General features: G+C 43.5%; 1 protein-coding gene across 1 annotated transcript in view; it reads right to left on the bottom strand.

Moving 5' to 3' along the window:
• Positions 1-20,159, bottom strand: part of LOC126471525 (dihydropyrimidine dehydrogenase [NADP(+)]) — a 272,626-nt gene that overhangs the window by 65,827 nt on the left and 186,640 nt on the right. The window contains exon 16 of the mRNA XM_050099748.1: positions 8,939-9,118. Coding sequence (XP_049955705.1) covers positions 8,939-9,118 — 180 coding nt within the window. The remainder of the gene's footprint in view (positions 1-8,938; positions 9,119-20,159) is intronic.

Genomic DNA, 20,159 nt, shown 5'->3' with positions numbered 1-20,159 from the left:
TTCAGAGCATTCACACAAGGTTGGCGCCGGTGGTGTCACCTATAACGTGCTGACACGAGGGACGTTTCCAACCGATTTCTCATACACAAACAGCAGTTGACCGGCGTTGCCTGGTGAAACGTTGTAGTGTAGCCTATCGCGATTGCGGTTTATCGTATCGCGACATTACTGCTCGCGTTGGTTGAGATCCAATGACTGTTACCAGAATATGGAATCGGTGGGTTCAGGAGGGTAATACGGAACGCCGTGCTGGATCCCAACAGCCTCCTATCACTAGCAGTCGAGATGACAGGCATCTTATCCGCATGGCTGTAACGGATCGTGCAGCAAATGGTTCAAATGGCTCTGAGCACTATGGGACTTAACATCTGAGGTCATCAGTCCCCTAGACTTTGACCTACTTAAACCTAACTAACTTAAGGACATGACACACATCCACGCCCGAGGCAGGATTCGAACCTGCGACCGCTGCAGCCGCGTGGTTCCAGACTAAAGCGCCTAGAACCACTCGGCCACCCCGACCGGCAATCGTACAGCCACGTCTCGATCCCTGAGTCAACAGATGGGGACGTTTGCAAGACAACAACCATCTGCACGAACAGTTCGACGACGAATGCAGCAGCATGGACTATCAGCTCGGAGACCGTGGCTGTGGTTACCTTTGACGCTGCATCACAGACATGAGCAAAGGCGATCTACATCTACATCTACATCTACATTTATTCTCCGCAAGCCACCAAACGGTGTGTGGCGGAGGGCACTTTACGTGCCACTGTCATTACCTCCCTTTCCTGTTCCAGTCGCGTATGGTTCGCGGGAAGAACGACTGTCTGAAAGCCTCCGAGCGCGCTCGAATCTCTCTAATTTTACATTCGTGATCTCCTCGGGAGGTATAAGTAGGGGGAAGCAATATATTCGATACCTCATCCAGAAACGCACCCTCTCGAAACCTGGCGAGCAAGCTACACCGCGATGCAGAGCGCCTCTCTTGCAGAGTCTGCCAATTGAGTTTGTTAAACATCTCCGTAACGCTATCACGGTTACCAAATAACCCTGTGACGAAACGCGCCGCTCTTCTTTGGATCTTCTCTATCTCCTCCGTCAAACCGATCTGGTACGGATCCCACACTGATGAGCAATACTCAAGTATAGGTCGAACGAGTGTTTTGTAAGCCACCTCCTTTGTTGATGGACTACATTTTCTAAGGACTCTCCCAATGAATCTCAACCTGGTACCCGCCTTACCAACAATTAATTTTATATGATCATTCCACTTCAAATCGTTCCGCACGCATACTCCCAGATATTTTACAGAAGTTACTGCTACCAGTGTTTGTTCCGCTATCATATACTCATACAATAAAGGATCCTTCTTTCCATGTATTCGCAATACATTACATTTGTCTATGTTAAGGGTCAGTTGCCACTCCCTGCACCAAGTGCCTATCCGCTGCAGATCTTCCTGCATTTCGCTACAATTTTCTAATGCTGCAACTTCTCTGTATACTACAGCATCATCCGCGAAAAGCCGCATGGGACTTCCAACACTATCTACTAGGTCATTTATATGTATTGTGAAAAGCAATGGTCCCATAACAATCCCCTGTGGCACGCCAGAGGTTACTTTAACGTCTGTAGACGTCTCTCCATTGACAACAACATGCTGTGTTCTGTTTGCTAAAAACTCTTCAATCTAGCCACACAGCTGGTCTGATATTCCGTAGGCTCTTACTTTGTTTATCAAGCGACAGTGCGGAACTGTATCGAACGCCTTCCGGAAGTCAAGAAAAATAGCATCTACCTGGGAGCCTGTATCTAATATTTTCTGGGTCTCATGAACAAATAAAGTGAGTTGGGTCTCACACGATCGCTGTTTCCGGAATCCATGTTGATTCCTACATAGTAGATTCTGGGTTTCCAAAAACGACATGATACTCGAGCAAAAAACATGTTCTAAAATTCTACAACAGATCGACGTCAGAGATATAGGTCTATAGTTTTGCGCATCTGCTCGACGACCCTTCTTGAAGACTGGGACTACCTGTGCTCTTTTCCAATGATTTGGAACCCTCCGTTCCTCTAGAGACTTGCGGTACACGGCTGTTAGAAGGGGGGCAAGTTCTTTCGCGTACTCTGTGTACAATCGAATTGGTATCCCGTCAGGTCCAGCGGACTTTCCTCTATTGAGTGATTCCAGTTGCTTTTCTATTCCTTGGACACTTATTTCGATGTCAGCCATTTTTTCGTTTGTGCGAGGATTTAGAGGAGGAACTGCAGTGCGGTCGTCCTTTGTGAAACAGCTTTGGAAAAAGGTGTTTAGTGTTTCAGCTTTACGCGTGTCATCCTCTGTTTCAATGCCATCATCATCCCGGAGTGTCTGGATATGCTGTTTCGAGCCACTTACTGATTTAACGTAAGACCAGAACTTCCTAGGATTTTCTGTCAAGTCGGTACATAGAATTTTACTTTCGAATTCACTGAACGCTTCACGCATAGCCCTCCTTACGCTAACTTTGACATCGTTTAGCTTCTGTTTGTCTGAGAGGTTTTGGCTGCGTTTAAACTTGGAGTGAAGCTCTCTTTGCTTTCGCAGTAGTTTCCTAACTTTGTTGTTGTACCACGGTGGGTTTTTCCCGTCCCTCACAGTTTTACTCGGCACGTACCTGTCTAAAACGCATTTTACGATTGCCTTGAAATTTTTCCATAAACACTCAACATTGTCAGTGTCGGAACAGAAATTTTCGTTTTGATCTGTTAGGTAGTCTGAAATCAGCCTTCTATTACTCTTGCTAAACAGATAAACCTTCCTCCCTTTTTTTATATTCCTACTAACTTCCATATTCAGGGATGCTGCAACGGCCTTATGATCTCTGATTCCCTGTTCTGTACATACAGAATCGAAAAGTTCGGGTCTGTTTGCTATCAGTAGGTCCAAGATGTTATTTCCACAAGTCGGTTCTCTGTTTAATTGCTCGAGGTAATTTTCGGATAGTGCACTCAGTATAATGTCACTTGATGCTCTGTCCCTACCACCCGTCCTAAACATCTGAGTGTCCCAGTCTATATCTGGTAAATTGAAATCTCCACCTAAGACTATAACATGCTGAGAAAATTTATGTGAAATGTATTCCAAATTTTCTCTCAGTTGTTCTGCCACTAACGCTGCTGAGTCGGGAGGTCGGTAAAAGGAGCCAATTACTAACCTAGCTCGGTTGTTGAGTGTAACCTCCACCCATAATAATTCACAGGAACTATCCACTTCTACTTCACTACAGGATAAGCTACTACTAACAGCGACGAACACTCCACCACCGGTTGCATGCAATCTATCCTTTCTAAACACCGTCTGTACCTTTGTAAAAATTTCGGCAGAATTTATCTCTGGCTTCAGCCAGCTTTCTGTACCTATAACGATTTCAGCTTCGGTGCTTTCTATCAGCGCTTGAAGTTCCGGTACTTTACCAACGCAGCTTCGACAGTTTACAATTACAATACCGATTGCTGCTTGGTCCCCGCATGTCCTGACTTTGCCCCGCACCCATTGAGGCTGTTGCCCTTTCTGTGCTTGCCCAAGGCCATCTAACCTAAAAAACCGCCCAGCCCACGCCACACAACCCCTGCTACCCGTGTAGCCGCTTGTTGCGTGTAGTGGACTCCTGACCTATCCAGCGGAACCCGAAACCCCACCACCCTATGGCGCAAGTCGAGGAATCTGCAGCCCACACGGTCGCAGAACCGTCTCAGTCTCTGATTCAGACCCTCCACTCGGCTCTGTACCAAAGGTCCGCAGTCAGTCCTGTCGACGATGCTGCAGATGGTGAGCTCTGCTTTCATCCCGCTAGCGAGACTGGCAGTCTTCACCAAATCAGATAGCCGCCGGAAGCCAGAGAGGATTTCCTCGGATCCATAGCGACACACATCATTGGTGCCGACATGAGCGACCACCTGCAGATGGGTGCACCCTGTACCCTTCATGGCATCCGGAAGGACCCTTTCCACATCTGGAATGACTCCCCCCGGTATGCACACGGAGTGCACATTGGTTTTCTTCCCCTCTCTTGCTGCCATATCCCTAAGGGGCCCCATTACGCGCCTGACGTTGGAGCTCCCGACTACCAGTAAGCCCACCCTCTGCGACCTCCCGGATCTTGCAGACGGAGGGGCAACCTCTGGAACAGGACAAGCAACCACGTCAGGCCGAAGATCAGTATCAGCCTGAAACAGAGCCTGAAACCGGTTCGTCAGACAAACTGGAGAGGCCTTCCGTTCAGCCCTCCGGAATGTCTTTCGCCCCCTGCCACACCCTGAGACGACCTCCCACTCTACCACAGGTGAGGGATCAGCCTCAATGCGGGCAGTATCCCGGGCAAACACAGTCGTAGTCCGATCGGGGGATGCGTGGGACGAGCTGGCCGTCCCCGACAAACCCCCATCCGGAACCCCACAGTGATGCCCATTGGCAACAGCCTCAAGCTGTGTGACCGAAGCCAACACTGCCTGAAGCTGGGAGCGAAGGGATGCCAACTCAGCCTGCATCCGAACACAGCAGTTGCAGTCCCTATCCATGCTAAAAACTGTTGTGCAAAGAAAGTCTGAACTAATCTACAGAGAGCGCAAACCAATCGACACAAAATTTAAACGGTTATTAAAATACAACATTGCCTAATTAATGCAGTAATGCTGCTATTTGCGCAATGCTGACACTGCTCGGCGGCGGAAGGAGACTACGCGATTTTACACTATTCAGGTACTAAAACGCGATGCTACAACTCTCAAATACTATAATACGCCCGAAATTTATGAATTAAACAATGCAAGTACCAAAAACAAAGAAATTAAGAATTAAACTATGTAACAAATGAGTGAGCTAGGTGTATACGACTTGCTGCTGCAGCTGCTTATCCAACGGCGGCAGGGAGCACACTCAACGACGAACCTGTGTGCACGAATGGCAAAACGTCATTTTTTCGGATGAATCCAGGTTCTGTTTACAGCATCATGATGGTCGCATCCGTGTTTGGGGACATCGCGGTGAACTCACATTGGAAGCGTGTATTCGTCATCGCCATACTGGCGTATCACCCAGCGTGATGGTATGGGGTGCCATTGGTTACCGTCTCGGTCACCTCTTGTTCGCATTGACATTACTTTGAACAGTGGACGTTACATTTCAGATGTGTTACGAACCGTGGCTCTTCCCTTCATTCGATCCCTGCGAAACCCTACATTTCAGCAGGATAATGCACGACCGCATGTTGCAGGTCCTGTACGGGCCTTTCTGGATACAGAAAATGTTCGACTGCTGCCCTGGCCAGCACATTCTCCAGATCTCTCACCAATGGAAAACGTCTGGTCAATGGTGGCCGAGCAACTGGCTTGTCACAATACGCCAGTCACCACTCTTGATGAACTGTGGTATCGTGTTGAAACTGCATGGGCAGCTGTACCTGTACACGCCATCTAAGCTCTGTTTGACTCAATGCACAGGCGTATCAAGGCCGTTATTATGGACGGAGGTGGTTGTTCTGGGTACTGATTTCTCAGGATCTATGCACCCAAATTGCGTGAAAAGGTAATCACATGTCAGTTCTAGTACAATATATTTGTCCAATTCATACCCGTGTAGCATTTGCATTTGTTCTTGGTGTAGCAATTTTAATGGCCAGTAGTGTATTTAATGTTGTAGTTAACTGACAAATGGAGTAAAATTAGTTCTTATGGGGAATAGGAACGAGCTATTTTTTGCGTAAAAATCTTAATTCAAGCAAATACACTGACGGAAATGGAAACTGTTACGTGATGAACACCTTGACTAAACGCTACCAAACAGATACTCCAGTATTTCCACGCTTGTTGAATGTGTTGAGCCGGCCGGTGCGGCCGTGCGGTTAAAGGCGCTTCAGCCTGGAACCGCGTGACCGCTACGGTCGCAGGTTCGAATCCTGCCTCGGGCATGGATGTGTGTGATGTCCTTAGGTTAGTTAGGTTTAATTAGTTCTAAGTTCTAGGGGACTGATGACCACAGCAGTTAAGTACCATAGTGCTCAGAGCCATTTGAACCATTTTTTTGAATGTGTTGATTCAAATTTCATTCTTATGTGAGTTTATTTTCAGTTTTTTTTTCAATACAGTGTCGTGCCTACAGATGAAGAAGATGTGATTACGTGATGGCTATTGAACATGGCTGACGTTGCAGGAAGATGAAGATGTGATTGCGTGATGGCTAATGGACGTGGTTAATGTTACTGCAGTTTTTTAGGTGAAGATCGAAACACAGCAGGCCCAGAGAACATGCACATGGACCATATTTCGAACTTTGAAGAAGGTCGAATCATCGGCATGAAAAACTTGGTAGCATCACACCGACGGTTCGCACAGACAGTTGGCTGCAGTGCAGTGAATGCAGGGCAGATGGCGTGTACTCAGGATGGCAGTGTGGCAACAGGAGGAGGCACGAGACCGTAGGATTGTCGCCTGGCTCTGACGAATAGACGGGTGACAATAGCTGATATCCGGGAAGAGGTTAAAGCAGAGTAGCATCGTAAACAGTCGTGACCAGATTATTTGAAGTTGGATTGAGATTTGAAGTAGCCAGGCGTCGTTTACCGCTGACACCGTACCACGGTCAACAGAGACTTGCATGGCGTACATCCATAGTCAACTAGGTCACTGGGTGACATTCTGTAGTGTTCAGCCATGGGTCCTTCTTCTGTTTTTAGTATTCGTATTGATACCAACGTGTCCGTAGACGACCTGATGAAAGGTCATAGGAAGCAGCGATTCTCAAGGTCCATATCTCAGCAACTCCTTGGATCATGATATGGGCTATGGCAACAGGACTGATTGGAAATTGTAGAGGGGAGGCAGAATGTTCGCCAGTATGTTGTGGCACGAATCGTAATCCTAGATGTCTTACCCATCGTGACCTTGGTATGAAATGGCATATTCCAGTAGGACAATGCAAGAACTCGAACTGTAGTCGACACCACAAACTGCAGGAGAGTGTTCGGATCCTTGAAGGTATCCCCAATGCCCTGATTTGTCAAGCATAGAGCATTTATAGGATACGTTACATAGACGTATATATTCACATCAGTCTCCAGCCAGCAATCTGCGTGACCTTAGAAGGGAATGTAATTCAGGCGTGGCAAGATATTCTTTAAGATGACATTTGGAGGCCTCTTGCTTCCATGCCACAACGAATATAACAGGATTAACTGATTCTTCCGTCGATTCTTGGTAGAAACACTTCATAATTGTAAATGAAAAGCTGAATATTGTGTACGTTCTGCAGAATTAATTTATTTTGTTTACCGGTTTTTCGGATTACAAGGCCATCGTAACTTTAATTCACTGGCGTCGTCAAAGAGGACACAATATTCAAGAACAGCGTTGAAAAATATTTCATATCCAGAGAGAGATACCAACACAGAGTAACTGTCATCTTTGCCAGTCCAGTGGTAACGCAACTAAAATGTTAAACAGTAAATAAATAGAAACGAAACGAACCATGAAAACGTTAACAGTAATCTAAACAGCGCCTGTAGAACGATTTAAATTAACAATCCTAATAAAATAAATTTAGCGTGTGACAAGAGTACTGAGGAATAGCCTGCAGAAGAATTGTAAATGGAAGTCGAGGAGTACAAATTTATTTATCCTGATTGGATAAGTTTTATGTTGGTCATTGAGGCAGAGACATAACAACTAGGTTGACAGAACACGAATGTAGTTGGAAGGTGCAGTATTGTGACTTAACATCTGCTGAGAATATACTGAGTGAGGGCCACAGCAACCAGTCACAGTCCCATGTCCTCCACTTAGCGAACAAAGGCAAATAACGTAATCTGTTGTTGGCCCTGGAAGTCAACAAGCATCTGACCCCCAGTCCTGATTTAATACTAAACCACCAAACAGGGCTCAATACTTCCCCTCATCTAAATTTCACTAAATCTTTACAGTTCTCTAACGCTTCCCGCAATGTCTGTTCCATTCTACTCCTCCATTTTTCCTGTTCTTATTTTTTATTATGATTGTCTACTTACTCCTTATATTCTGTCTTTACAAATGTCAATTCAATGTTTCACGTCGTTTCTGTATCACCTTCTATATGTTACACCTCTTCAAGCTGTTCTTTAGTGCTCTATTTTATTTTATTGCGATTGTTGATTTAATTTAAATTGTTTTATGGGCACCGTTTAGTTTAGTGATGATGTTTTCTGGTTTGTTCCCTTTATATTTTTTTAATGTTTAACTTCAACGTTTTAACTGCATTACCACTACACTATCAAAGGTGATATTTACTGTGGATTCATATCTCACTCTAGATGTGTAATATCTCTTTCAATGTTTCTCTTAACTACTGTACTCTCTTTGACGACGATAGTCAGTTAAAGTTTTATGATGGTTCTGGAAGCCGAAAATCGGCTTACAGAATAAGTTAATGCTGTTGAACATACATAATATTGTGCTCTTCATTTATAATTAGTATAAGAGTACATGTCTTTGGGGGGTCGTATCTGTTACTGGCATGGATGCACATTAATTCCAAATGGAATGAAAGCTTGATGATTTAGAAATCGTATTATGGTCAACATCTACATCACGTTTGATAAATATTTGATTGATGCTTCATGGTATAGCAAGTACCATTCCCGGCAGTGTATTTGGTAATACCTCAACCCAATAAGAAAGAAAGAACAGTGATTCAGAGGACGGTATTTTCCAATCTAACGGAAGTAAGACATCGTTTTCTGGTACGGGAAAAAGAGGACTGCAGAGCTAAGAGTTTTCGTAGTAGTGTTATGATGCAACGACTATCCTATAGCATCACCGGCACGCAAAATGAGTCTATTTCTTACAAATCGGATACAGTATACGTACGTATAATATTATATTGCCCATCAACGTCGCAGATATGAATTATAGACGAAAGTACCTTTCCGAGGATGTTCTGGAGAGAAACGACCGGCTTTCCTTTCTGATGTTTTTCCGTCGGAGGAGACTGGCCGTCCCACGAGCTGAGCTCTTCTATGGAGCGTAGGTAGAGCAGCGTCTTGAGGCCCGTCACGTAGTCTTCAATCAAGGTGAAGTCCTGGTTCTGTATAGCACTTCCCACCTGAAAGCGAAAAAGAAGAACGGTGAGGATCTCTCCCCTGGCAAGGCGTCAATGCAATCCTCACCTGTCGTTCAAGAACTAGATTCCCTCCGAATAGTCTGCGAGTTCAGTTTACAAGAAACTGTAAGCCTTGTAAGTATTACCGAGATGAAGAAGGACTGCATGGAACTTATTTATTTTTTTATAATGACATTACATTGTGATAATTATTGCAGCGGGAGGCAACGGGCATTTTGTACATCAAAATACTTCAACGTGTGCGTAATGGTAGGGAAATCTAGCTGGTTAATGACTAAACACATCATCTAGCCTGAGAGATTCCATTTTTAAAGCCATCGCACGTATATCAAATCTGATCTGTAGTGATAAACATGGCGCTGCGTCAATGGATGGTCAGTACCCCTAAAGCAGACGGAAACCTGGACGTTATGATTAAAAGCAATCAATTGTGGTAACGTCTTTGAAATGTGGTTATACGACACCTCAACCCAACAGATTATCCAATGCAATAATTCTCCAAAGAGCCGGAAAAGCTGGTTTATGTGAACAAGTCCTACAAGAATGTAAGTGCCAATTGTTTCAGATGATCGCGATGAGAATGGTGGAGAAAAACGACTGCCATCGATTGGAGACAGATTTCGTGCGAAGACGACATGAACGGAGAACACTGTTAGTTGAAAGACCTCAAGGGATGTGTAACAGTCCTATTTCAGAAAGATTTCTTAACGTACGCGTATTGACATCTTTTTTGTAAAATATTCATTTGGACAGGGATGGAGCATATGACATAGGGAGCTTCCCTGACTTACGGCCACAGTTTAATGGAGCTGTGAGGTTGATTAATGTGGAGTTACAGAGAACACTGACGGCAGCCGACTTCGCCATGTTACTCTGATGCCTATCGGGACTATCAATGGATGTGGTTTCACTAGGCATGACCTACACCTAAATAGGACTGGGAAGGAAAGATTGGTACCGCTGATTCATCAAAGTACTGGGGGTGGATCTCGGACCATGCATGGCCAAATACCTGTTGTCACAGCTAAGAGAAATAGATCATTTTTAGAATGACTTCAAACAGCAGGTTCCCTTGCTTCAAGATTACCTCCAGCAGCTTAAAAATTCTAAAACAAACACTCACTAGATAGGTCCTAACACACCAAATGACACACATACTACATATCACAAAGAAAAAGAAATCATTGGAAAAAGCAACATGGGACATATCACAGGCTTAACAATCCTTCATCAAAACATATACTCAATAAAAAATAAAATACAGAAATTTGAACCTGAGCTCAAACTTTTGACTCTTCCCGTCGGAGGTGCGAGTCCTCCCTGGGGCATGGGTGTATGTGTTGTCGTTAGTGTAAGCTAGTTTAAGTTAGATTAAGTAGTGTTTAAGCCTAGGGATCGATGACCTTAGCAGTTTGGTCCAATAGGAACTTACCACAAATTTCCAAATAATTTTTTCCAACTTTTGAACTACTCAGTAGCTTACGTCTCCGGGCACTGGTGTAGACACACAGAAATCTAACATATAATATTATCATTGTACGAAAGGACAGACACTTATTGTAGGCCTATTTCAAAGGACGGAGGATCATGCATTTGTATCAGAAAAGGAACACAGTTCAAATCAAGATATGACCATATTGCAGTAAGTGAAGACAGACACTTTTAAACATCAGCTACTGAATTAACAGTGCTTGATAACACTAAGAAGTTAATCATTTTGTGTTTGTAACGAGCTCCCAGTGGCAGTGTGGCACGTTTTTAATGAATGAACAGCCGTTTTAGATAAAATCTCAAGTATAAAAGTCAACGTAATTTTGTGTTGAGGAACAAATACAAACACAAATACTTTAAATGGATCTAGTAGCACTCTCACAAATGTTCTTCAGAGTTTTGGCATCGCCCTGGTGGTCAGTAGTGCATCAAGGGTTACTACATCTACTGCATCAGTAATTGACAATGTGGTCACAAATACGGACAGGAATAGTGTTAAGTAGCTGTAGAAGATCTTTGACTATCAGACAGTTTCTGTCAAACAATAACAGTAAAATCGGGTGTGGGAAAATACTGTAAATTGTAAGCTTACGAATGACGTTTATGAGAAATCAAAATACAAGATTTTTGTAAAGAACTAGCAAATCAAGTCTGGGATGAAGTGCATAGGAAAGCCAATATAAACATGGAGTTCTCTAAATTCACAGCATTATTGAAATTGAACTTTGAAAAGATTTTTCGAAATGTATCAATGCCTCAAAGAAAAAAAAAAAAAAAAAAACCAAATGGGTAACGGCAGGTGTTACGTAAGAAGTCCACACAAACCCTTAAGCACCTCCGTTCCATGAAAAAGATTCGTAATGGGCCAGAGTTCTTGAATTTCTATCACAGGTAGAAAAGATTTATAGGAAGCTACTGATCGCTGCAAACATGTCATATAATCACAAAATAATATAGAATGCAGAGAATAAAAGGAAAAGAGTCTGGGAGTCATAAAAAAGGAAATAGGGAGAGACAAATAAAGGCAGAAAAACATACTGATAAGGAAGGGGGATAAAGTAATCATTGATCAACACCACCTATCAAACAATGTGAATGACCATTTTTCAAGTATTACAAAGAAGTTACAGCATCAATTTTCAAAAACATTTATAACATATATAACATCTGTAAATAATTAGGTACTAAGTGCAATGATGTTGCTACCAGCCACAGAGCACGAAATCAGTAAAACTGTACAAAAACTAAAAAATAAAAAGTCAGTAGGCTTAGATAAAGTACTTACATGTGTACTGAAACAATGCATAGAAAGCATACAACCTCCCTTAACAAACAGAGTAAACGAATCCTATACAGCAGGGAAATTTCCTGAGTATTTAAACAGACAAGAGCTATATCTCTGTTAAAGAAAGGTAATGCAGTCAAATGCATAGAAAATTAATGGCCCGTTTCCCTGCTGTCACTATTCTCAAAAATAAAAGAATCAATTTTGAAAGACAGGTTAATGAGGTACTTGAATAAATACAACGTTTTAAGTGAATGACAGTTTGGTTTCCGAAGTGGCAGAAGTACGGAAACAGTGATGAATGTGTCGCTGATCAGTTCTGATCATACTTAGCAAGTTTGGTACAAACAACAGACATATCATATACCTTCAATAAATCTAAAATTTTAGAGACACAATTATCAGAGCCAAAATAAGTTAATAAGGGGGTTCCTCAGGGTAGCATTTTAGGACCAGTACGGTTCATGATATACATAAATGACTTTTCCACTTGTGTTTGTCGTAGAGGAAAAATTTTCTTTGCTGATGACAGCAATAGTCACTGAGAAAACAAGAGAACTCCTTTCAGAAAAAGCAAATGAAACCCTGAAGGAAATCAACAATAGGTCAATAAGCAATAAAATGACACCGAACATGAAGAAAACAAATGCTATGAATTTTAATCGGAAGAGGCAAAATGACACTATTAAATTAAACGTAGACGGCACTTCTAAAGGCAGGGCAATAAATGCAAAATTTCTAGAAATGACTATTGACTCTCAGTTGAAGCGATGTGAACACACAAAGATACTTGCAGACAGAATGTCATAAGCGTATTACGCCGTTATGTCCTTTCATCAGTGCATAATAATCAGTGTTTTTTAGTCACGTATTGTTCACACGTACACTCAGTTACTAGCTATGGCATTCATTACTGGGGATCAAATGGACAAAATATGAACACACTTTCAAATTACAGAAAAGGGCCTTAAGAACAATAACAAAAAATCAGTATTCGAGCTTATCTTAAAGACGTGTTCAGGCCACTGGGGATTTTAACAGCACCGTGTGAATACACTTAACAAACAGTTATATAGATAAAAAATAATGTTGGCGATTACTGGAGATACATCTCTGTCGTTGATCATGGAACAAGATCCAGGCTGAAAGAGAGAAAGAATAAACATAAAACTCAAAACAGCATTTTCTACCAAAGAATAAAACTGTGCAATAAACTACCAAAGGAGATTGAAGAAATTGCTGCAACAAACTTATTTAAAAGGACAGTTAGAAAGTACAGGTTAACCCAGGCAGTTATTACATTGAAGATTTACTTAGATAACACAAAGTAGGGTTTGGTGAAAAATGTAACATAAATAAAAACTACAGTGAAGGAAAAAAATCGCAACACCAAAAAGATAGCTAATGTAGAGCAATGAACTTTCGGGAATACATTTGTCAAGGTAACATATTTAAGTTATTACAATTAATACAAGATCCGAGCTATTATGTCGTAGTCAAATGGATTTCACAATAAAACGCAACGTTTCGCCCCATCTGCGGAGGACATTTCGAAGGGGGATTGTCGCTTCCTTGACCATCCTACCTATCCGATTCAAACCCTAGCTCGCTACTGACTGCAGCAAAATTCCGCTTTTGCGTGTTCCGCGCAGCGGCGTGACGTCACGTGTTTTGAATCGTCCGCTGTTGCTGTCGGCACGTGGTCGAAGACTGGTACACATCTTCTTCGGCACCGGAATCCAGATGTCATTCAGTTTCACACCCTCCTCAAAATTCAAATGTGTGTGAAATCTTATGGGACTTAACTCAAAAAAATGGCTCTGAGCACTATGGGACTCAACTGCTGAGGTCATTAGTCCCCTAGAACTTAGAACTAGTTAAACCTAACTAACCTAAGGACATCACAAACATCCATGCCCGAGGCAGGATTCGAACCTGCGACCGTAGCGGTCTTGCGGTTCCAGACTGCGGCGCCTTTAACCGCACGGCCACTTCGGCCGGCTGGGACTTAACTGCTAAGGTCATCAATCCCTAAGCTTACACACTACTTAACCTAAATTATCCTAAGGACAAACACATACACCCATGCCCGGGGGAGGACTCGAACCTCCGCCGGGACCAGCCGCACAGTCCATGACTGCAGCGCCTCAGACCGCTCGGCTAATCCCTCGCGGAACACCCTCCCCATCCTGCTGAAATTCCTGGGGTGTTTTAGAATCTTTATGGCCTCTCTGTATAGCCTTTCATGGTATCCGCTAGTGGCTGTCAGTACTTGAATCCTATCAAAATGAATGTCGCTGTCTTCTGCCTTCAAAGTATGTACCTCAACAGCTGACCTGTCAATCTGCCTTCTTCTGCAATTGCCCTTGCACTCTTCTAGCCGTTTTTTGGTCGTTCTTTTTTTTTTTTTGTAGACCCACGTACATCTACCCACAACCACACGGAATCTAGAAATTCCTCTTTTTTCCCAGCAATTGGCTAGCATCCTTGGTCGAATTTAGGTGATCTTGTATCTCCGGGCACATTTGTAGATTGTCGCGATGTTCCGATTTTTCAAGATATTTCATATGCAGTCAGTAACGTTCTTAATGAAAGGCAGGAAAATATTCGATTTCACTGGCGCTTGAGCATCGTTATGATTTATACGCGGTGGTCTTAACGCCGTTAAGCAGTTCTGGTTCGCAGATTTTCCTTGCTCTATCCCCCAACAGCCGGCCCGTGTGGCCGAGCGGTTCTAGGCGCTTCAGTCTGGAACCGCGCGACCGCTACGGTCGCAGGTTCGAATCCTGCCTCGGGCATGGATGTGTGTAATGTCCTTAGGTTAGCTAGGTTTAAGAAGTTCTAAGTTCTAGGGGACTGATGATCTCAGATGTTAAGTCCCATAGTGCTCAGAGCCATTTGAATCATATCCTCCAACATTTTTTTTAATGCCTTGCTTTTGTTGTGGGTGGTGGTTCGAATCCCGGTGTAGGTAACGGTCTGTGTGCGTGGGTTTGCTGTAAACATCACAGGTTAATGTTTAGTGCGAAACAAGCCATTGCGTATGGGAAATGCTGGTACATTAATAACCGGTGTAGCCGCCAGAATGCTGAATGCAAGCATGCGAAGCGTGCATGCATTGTATTGTACAGGTGCCGGGTGTCAGTTTGCGGAATGAACTTCCATGCCTGTTGAACTTGGTCGGTCAGTATAGGGACGGTTAATACTGATTGTGGCGACGGTCGAGTTGTCGTCCAATGATGTCACATATGTGCTCGACTGGAGACAGATCTAGTAATCGAGCAGGCCGAGGCAACATGTCGACAGTCTAGAGAGCGGTATGTGGGCGAGCGTTATCCTGTTGGAAAACGCCTCCTCCCTGGAATGCTGTGCATGAATAGCAGCACAACAGGTCAAATCACCAGACTGATGTACAGATTTGCAGTCACTGTGTGTGGGATAACCATGAGAGTGCTCCTGCTGTCACGAAATCGCATCCCAGACCATAACATCAAGTGGAGGTCCAGTCGGTCTAGCACGGAGATAGGTTGGTTGCAGGCCCTGAGCTGGCTGGTCTCCTTCTAACCAATACATAGCCATCACTGGCACCGAAGCAGAACCAGCTTTCATCAGAAAACGCAACGGATCTCCATCATGCCCTCCAATGAGCTCTCGCTTGACACCGCTGAAGTTGCAAATGGTGATGGTTTGGGGTTAGTGAAATGCACGCTACAGGGCGTCTGGCTTGTAGGTGTCCTCGAAGTAACTGATTTGGAACAGTGTGTTGTGTCAGTGTGGTGCCAACTGCTACTCAAACTGCTGCTGCAGATGCAGTACGATGCGCCAGATTCACACTCGGAACACGATGGTCCTCCCTCTCGGTAGTGCCATGTGGCTGTCCGCGGCCCGGTCTTTTTGCGACCGTACATTCTGCTGACCGCCGCTTCCACCAGTCATGTACAGTGGCTACTTACCTGCCAAGTATTTCTGGAATATTCCAGAAGAAAAATCCAGCTTCTTGTAGCCCTATTACATGACCTCGTTCAAACTTAGTGAAATGTTGACAATGGCGTCTTCGTTGCCTTAAGGACATTCTTGACTAACCAATTCACCACGTGCAGTCTCAAAGGTGACTAATGCTCATGACCGTTAGAGCGTGTATTTGAAGCAAACCTGATTTGCATCATCACAATGGCGCTACTAGCGCCATTCTAGTGCGACTGGTGCGAAGTTTCAACAGATGTCATCTTTAAAATGTAGAAACACTCCTATAATCTTTCGTTTATGTAGCATATCTCCTCCTTCGTGTTGCGATTTTTTTCCATCAGTGTATAATAAAACATCTTACATTCCACATAACACTTTCACACTATATTCCCCCCCCCCCCCCCCCCCTCCTTTCTTTTTTTTTTTTTTTTTGGTCGGCCTGAGTGGCCGTGCGGTTCTAGGCGCTACAGTCTGGAGCCGAGTGACCGCTCCGGTCGCAGGTTCGAATCCTGCCTCGGGCATGGATGTGTGTGATGTCCTTAGGTTAGTTAGGGTTAATTAGTTCTAAGTTCTAGGCGACTGATGACCTCAGAAGTTAAGTCGCATAGTGCTCAGAGCCATTTTTTTTCCTTTTCTGGGAGAACTTACTCCCAAAGCTATGCACTGTGTAATACTAACACCTTATCCTTTTGATGACCACAACATGTCAGTCGTTATAGAAGGATGATGACTCATTTTTACGGCTGGCAAAAGGGATATTCCGGTGCGCAATATGGTCCTGACTTCAGCTGACAGTGTGTGTAGCGCTATGAAAAAATGTATGCACAATGTGTGTAATGTGGTCAGTGACTGAGAGTGAGAAATGAATGAACAGCGTAGCATTAGGCTTTCATCATGATCAAACAACTCATTTGTAAATATATACTAGGGATAAACCGATTCGGGAGGGTGGAGGCTCCAATCTTCATCTAGCCATCCTGGCTTAAGTTTTCCGGATTTCCCTAAATAATTTCAGCCACATGCTGAGATTGTGACAGTATCAACAAACTGGTCTCTCTTTGGGAGAGATGTGTTCGTCGCTAGAATGACTATGTTGAGAAATAAGTATGTAGACATTAAGAATAAAGATGTAGAATGTCAATAATGTTCGTTTTATTTAAAAAGCTTTGAGAGCTTTCAGATAAAAAATTCGGAGGCATTACTTTCCAGCAGATCCTAGTAGTTTTTTGAAATTGAATGAATCTCTTCGAAACACTCATATTCGTATGCGAGATTATTGCAACGTAACTGTTTAATAAAACTATCATTCTGGACCAGCTACGGTCCGAACACGGAACAAAATTAAGTTTGAGGTACATATTTTAGTTAATTTATATCAAGTAAAGAAACAGAGGGCTTAAAATATTTGCATGTTTACTGCTAGATCCAATTAGCTTCACATTCAGTATTTACTTTGAGGAGAACGAAGATCCCCTCTGGACACGGCTCGTGCCAGTTATCTCTGACAGATCGATGCGTCAGTCGCTGACAATCGCACCAGCACTCAAAATGCGATTTAAAAAAATAGCCACGGCTCTTCATTGTAGGTCTGTTACCTTAGCAGTACCTGAGACGCAAAACTCAGGTGAATGCCGTGGGCCAGCATAAATTTGCCGTAATGCAGCTATAGTGTTTCCCTTTAATATTAAAATTTCTTAGGATTTATAAATTAAGGGTAAAAGTCCATATTAGTTAAATAAGGCCTTCAAATGAAATGATTTAGCGGGCCAGTCGAGGTACGCTAGAATACCTGAGCGTTCCTTAACCCTTTTGTGACCTGCAGGACATGCGTATTCCACATCGAAGTTTATTTCCCTGAGTTCACAAGGATATCAGAGTCTCATATCTGTGTAGTGCTGCGATCTAGTGTTGAATGTATCAACTGTTCAGAGCCAACAAACTCATTGTTTGCAACCCAGCGCGCGAGGTATCGCGCAACTGTTTCAGTTCTGCACTGTGTGCCTTGTGTTTTGGCGGTTTTATGTAATTTTGCACTTGTGTGCAGCAGATAAGCTCGTTAAAGGTACTTATTGTCTTTCTTACATTATTTGCAAGAAACATACAGATTTGTGCACAAATTTAGTTATAAATTACTTTTGAAAGCGTCTAGTGGTTTTGAGTTATGTGTAGAGAATTTCTGTTTGCGCCCATCGTTCACATTTGTGGCTAAATTTTTACATTATATATTTTATTCGGTGCTCTAATCTTATTTTATGTCCGCTGCTTTTATAAGGAACGGAAATTCCACAAACTCCTGTTTTTTGTGATGAATGCCCTTTATACTTCACCCAGTTGAAAGCTGCCTTACCGAGATCAAGGTGAAAAGAAAGTTGGTGACATTTTCCTCCGTTATTACGGTTCCTCATGATGAAACTCGTTTCTATTGCAACACTCAAAAGAAAATGATGTCACAATTTGAGTCACCTACTGGCCGTAGCATATCTTTTCCTCTGGTCTAACTCGTCTACGACTCCCAATACAGCTATGTACTCTGCTTTGGGTGCAGGACAAGGTATACCTGAGGTTGTACCACCTCTGTTTTATCGTGCGACGAATCTTATACACTATGTGATCAAAAGTATCCGGACCACCCCCAAAAACACACTTTTTCATATAAGGTGCATTGTGCTGCCACCTTCTGCCAGGTACTCCACATCAGCGACCTCAGAAATCATTAGACATCGTGAGAGAGTAGAATCGGGCACTTCGCGGAACTCAACTGACTTCGAACGTGGTCGAGTGATTGGGTGTCACTTGTGTCATACATCTGTACGCGAGATTTCCACACTCCTAAACATCCCTTGGTCTACTGTTTCAGATGTGATAGTGAAATGGAAAGTGAAGGGACACATACAGCACAAAAGCGTACAGGCCGACCTCGTCTGTTGATTGACAGAGACCGCCGACAGTTGAAGGGGGTCGTAATGTGTAATAGGCAGACATCTATCCAGATCATCACACAGTAATTCCCAAATGTATCAGGATCCACTGCAAGTACTATGACAGTTAGGCGGGAGGTGAGAAAACAGATTTCATGGTCGAGCGGCTGCTCATAAGCCCACATCACGCCGGTAAATGCTACACGAAGCCTAGCTTGGTGTAAGGAGCGTAAACATTGGACGATAGAACAGTGGGAAAACGTTTGTGTGGAGTGATGAATCACGGTACTCAATGTGGCGGTCCGATGGCAGGGTGTGGTTATGGCGAATGCCCGGTGAACCTCATCTGCCAGCGTGTGTAGTGCCAACAGTAAAATTCGGAGGCGGTAGTGTTATGGTGTGGTCGTGTTTTTCATGGAGCGGGTTTGCACCCCTTGTTGTTTTGCGTGGCACTATCACCTCACAGGCCTACATTGATGTTTTAAGCACCTCCTTGCTTCCCACTGTTGAAGAGCAATTCAGGGATGGCGATTGCATCTTTCAACACGATCGAGCACTTGTTCATAATGCACTGCCTGTGGCGGTGTGGTTAGACGACAATAACATCCCTGTAATGGACTGGCCTGCACAGAGTCCTGACGTGAATCCTATAGAATATCTTTGGGATGTTTCGGAGCGCCGACTTCGTGCCAGGCCTCACCGACCGACATCGATACCTCTGCTGAGTGCAGCACTCCGTGAGCAATGGGCTGCCATTTCCCAAGAAACCTTCCAGCACCTGATTGAACGTATGCATGCGAGAGTGGAATCTGTCATCAAGGCTAAGGGTGGGCCAACACGATATTGACGAGCAATGGGCTGCCATTTCCCAAGAAACCTTCCAGCACCTGATTGAACGTATGCATGCGAGAGTGGAATCTGTCATCAAGGCTAAGGGTGGGCCAACACGATATTGACTTCCAGCATTACCGATGGAGGGCGCCACGAACTAGTAAGTCATTTCCAGCCAGGTGTCCGGATATTTTTGGTGACATAGTGTATTTTTTGGGTGGAGAACAATTGACAAAACTGTAACTGACTTATTATCTTGCCATTTTACTATACAGTTGGTAAACGTTTTCCAGCAAGGAACATGAGGAGGCGGCGCAGAGAATGCAGCACATGGAAGCAATAGATAAGAGCTAATTTCTCATGAAACTAGTACAAAGTGCCACTATGTACTCAGCCATGTTTCGAAAAATTTCATAAAATGTTAAACTATGAATAAATAAATTTGTTTATCATAATAATGGTACTTTCTTCTTTTTACAGGCACATACCCCTAGTAAAAGTAATATTTGAAGTTGAACGTTTATATCCCACT

This window comes from Schistocerca serialis, chromosome 3 (assembly GCF_023864345.2).
Source record: "Schistocerca serialis cubense isolate TAMUIC-IGC-003099 chromosome 3, iqSchSeri2.2, whole genome shotgun sequence".
NCBI classification, from domain to species: Eukaryota; Metazoa; Arthropoda; class Insecta; order Orthoptera; family Acrididae; genus Schistocerca; species Schistocerca serialis.
This window is presented reverse-complemented; position numbering and strand designations above follow the sequence as displayed.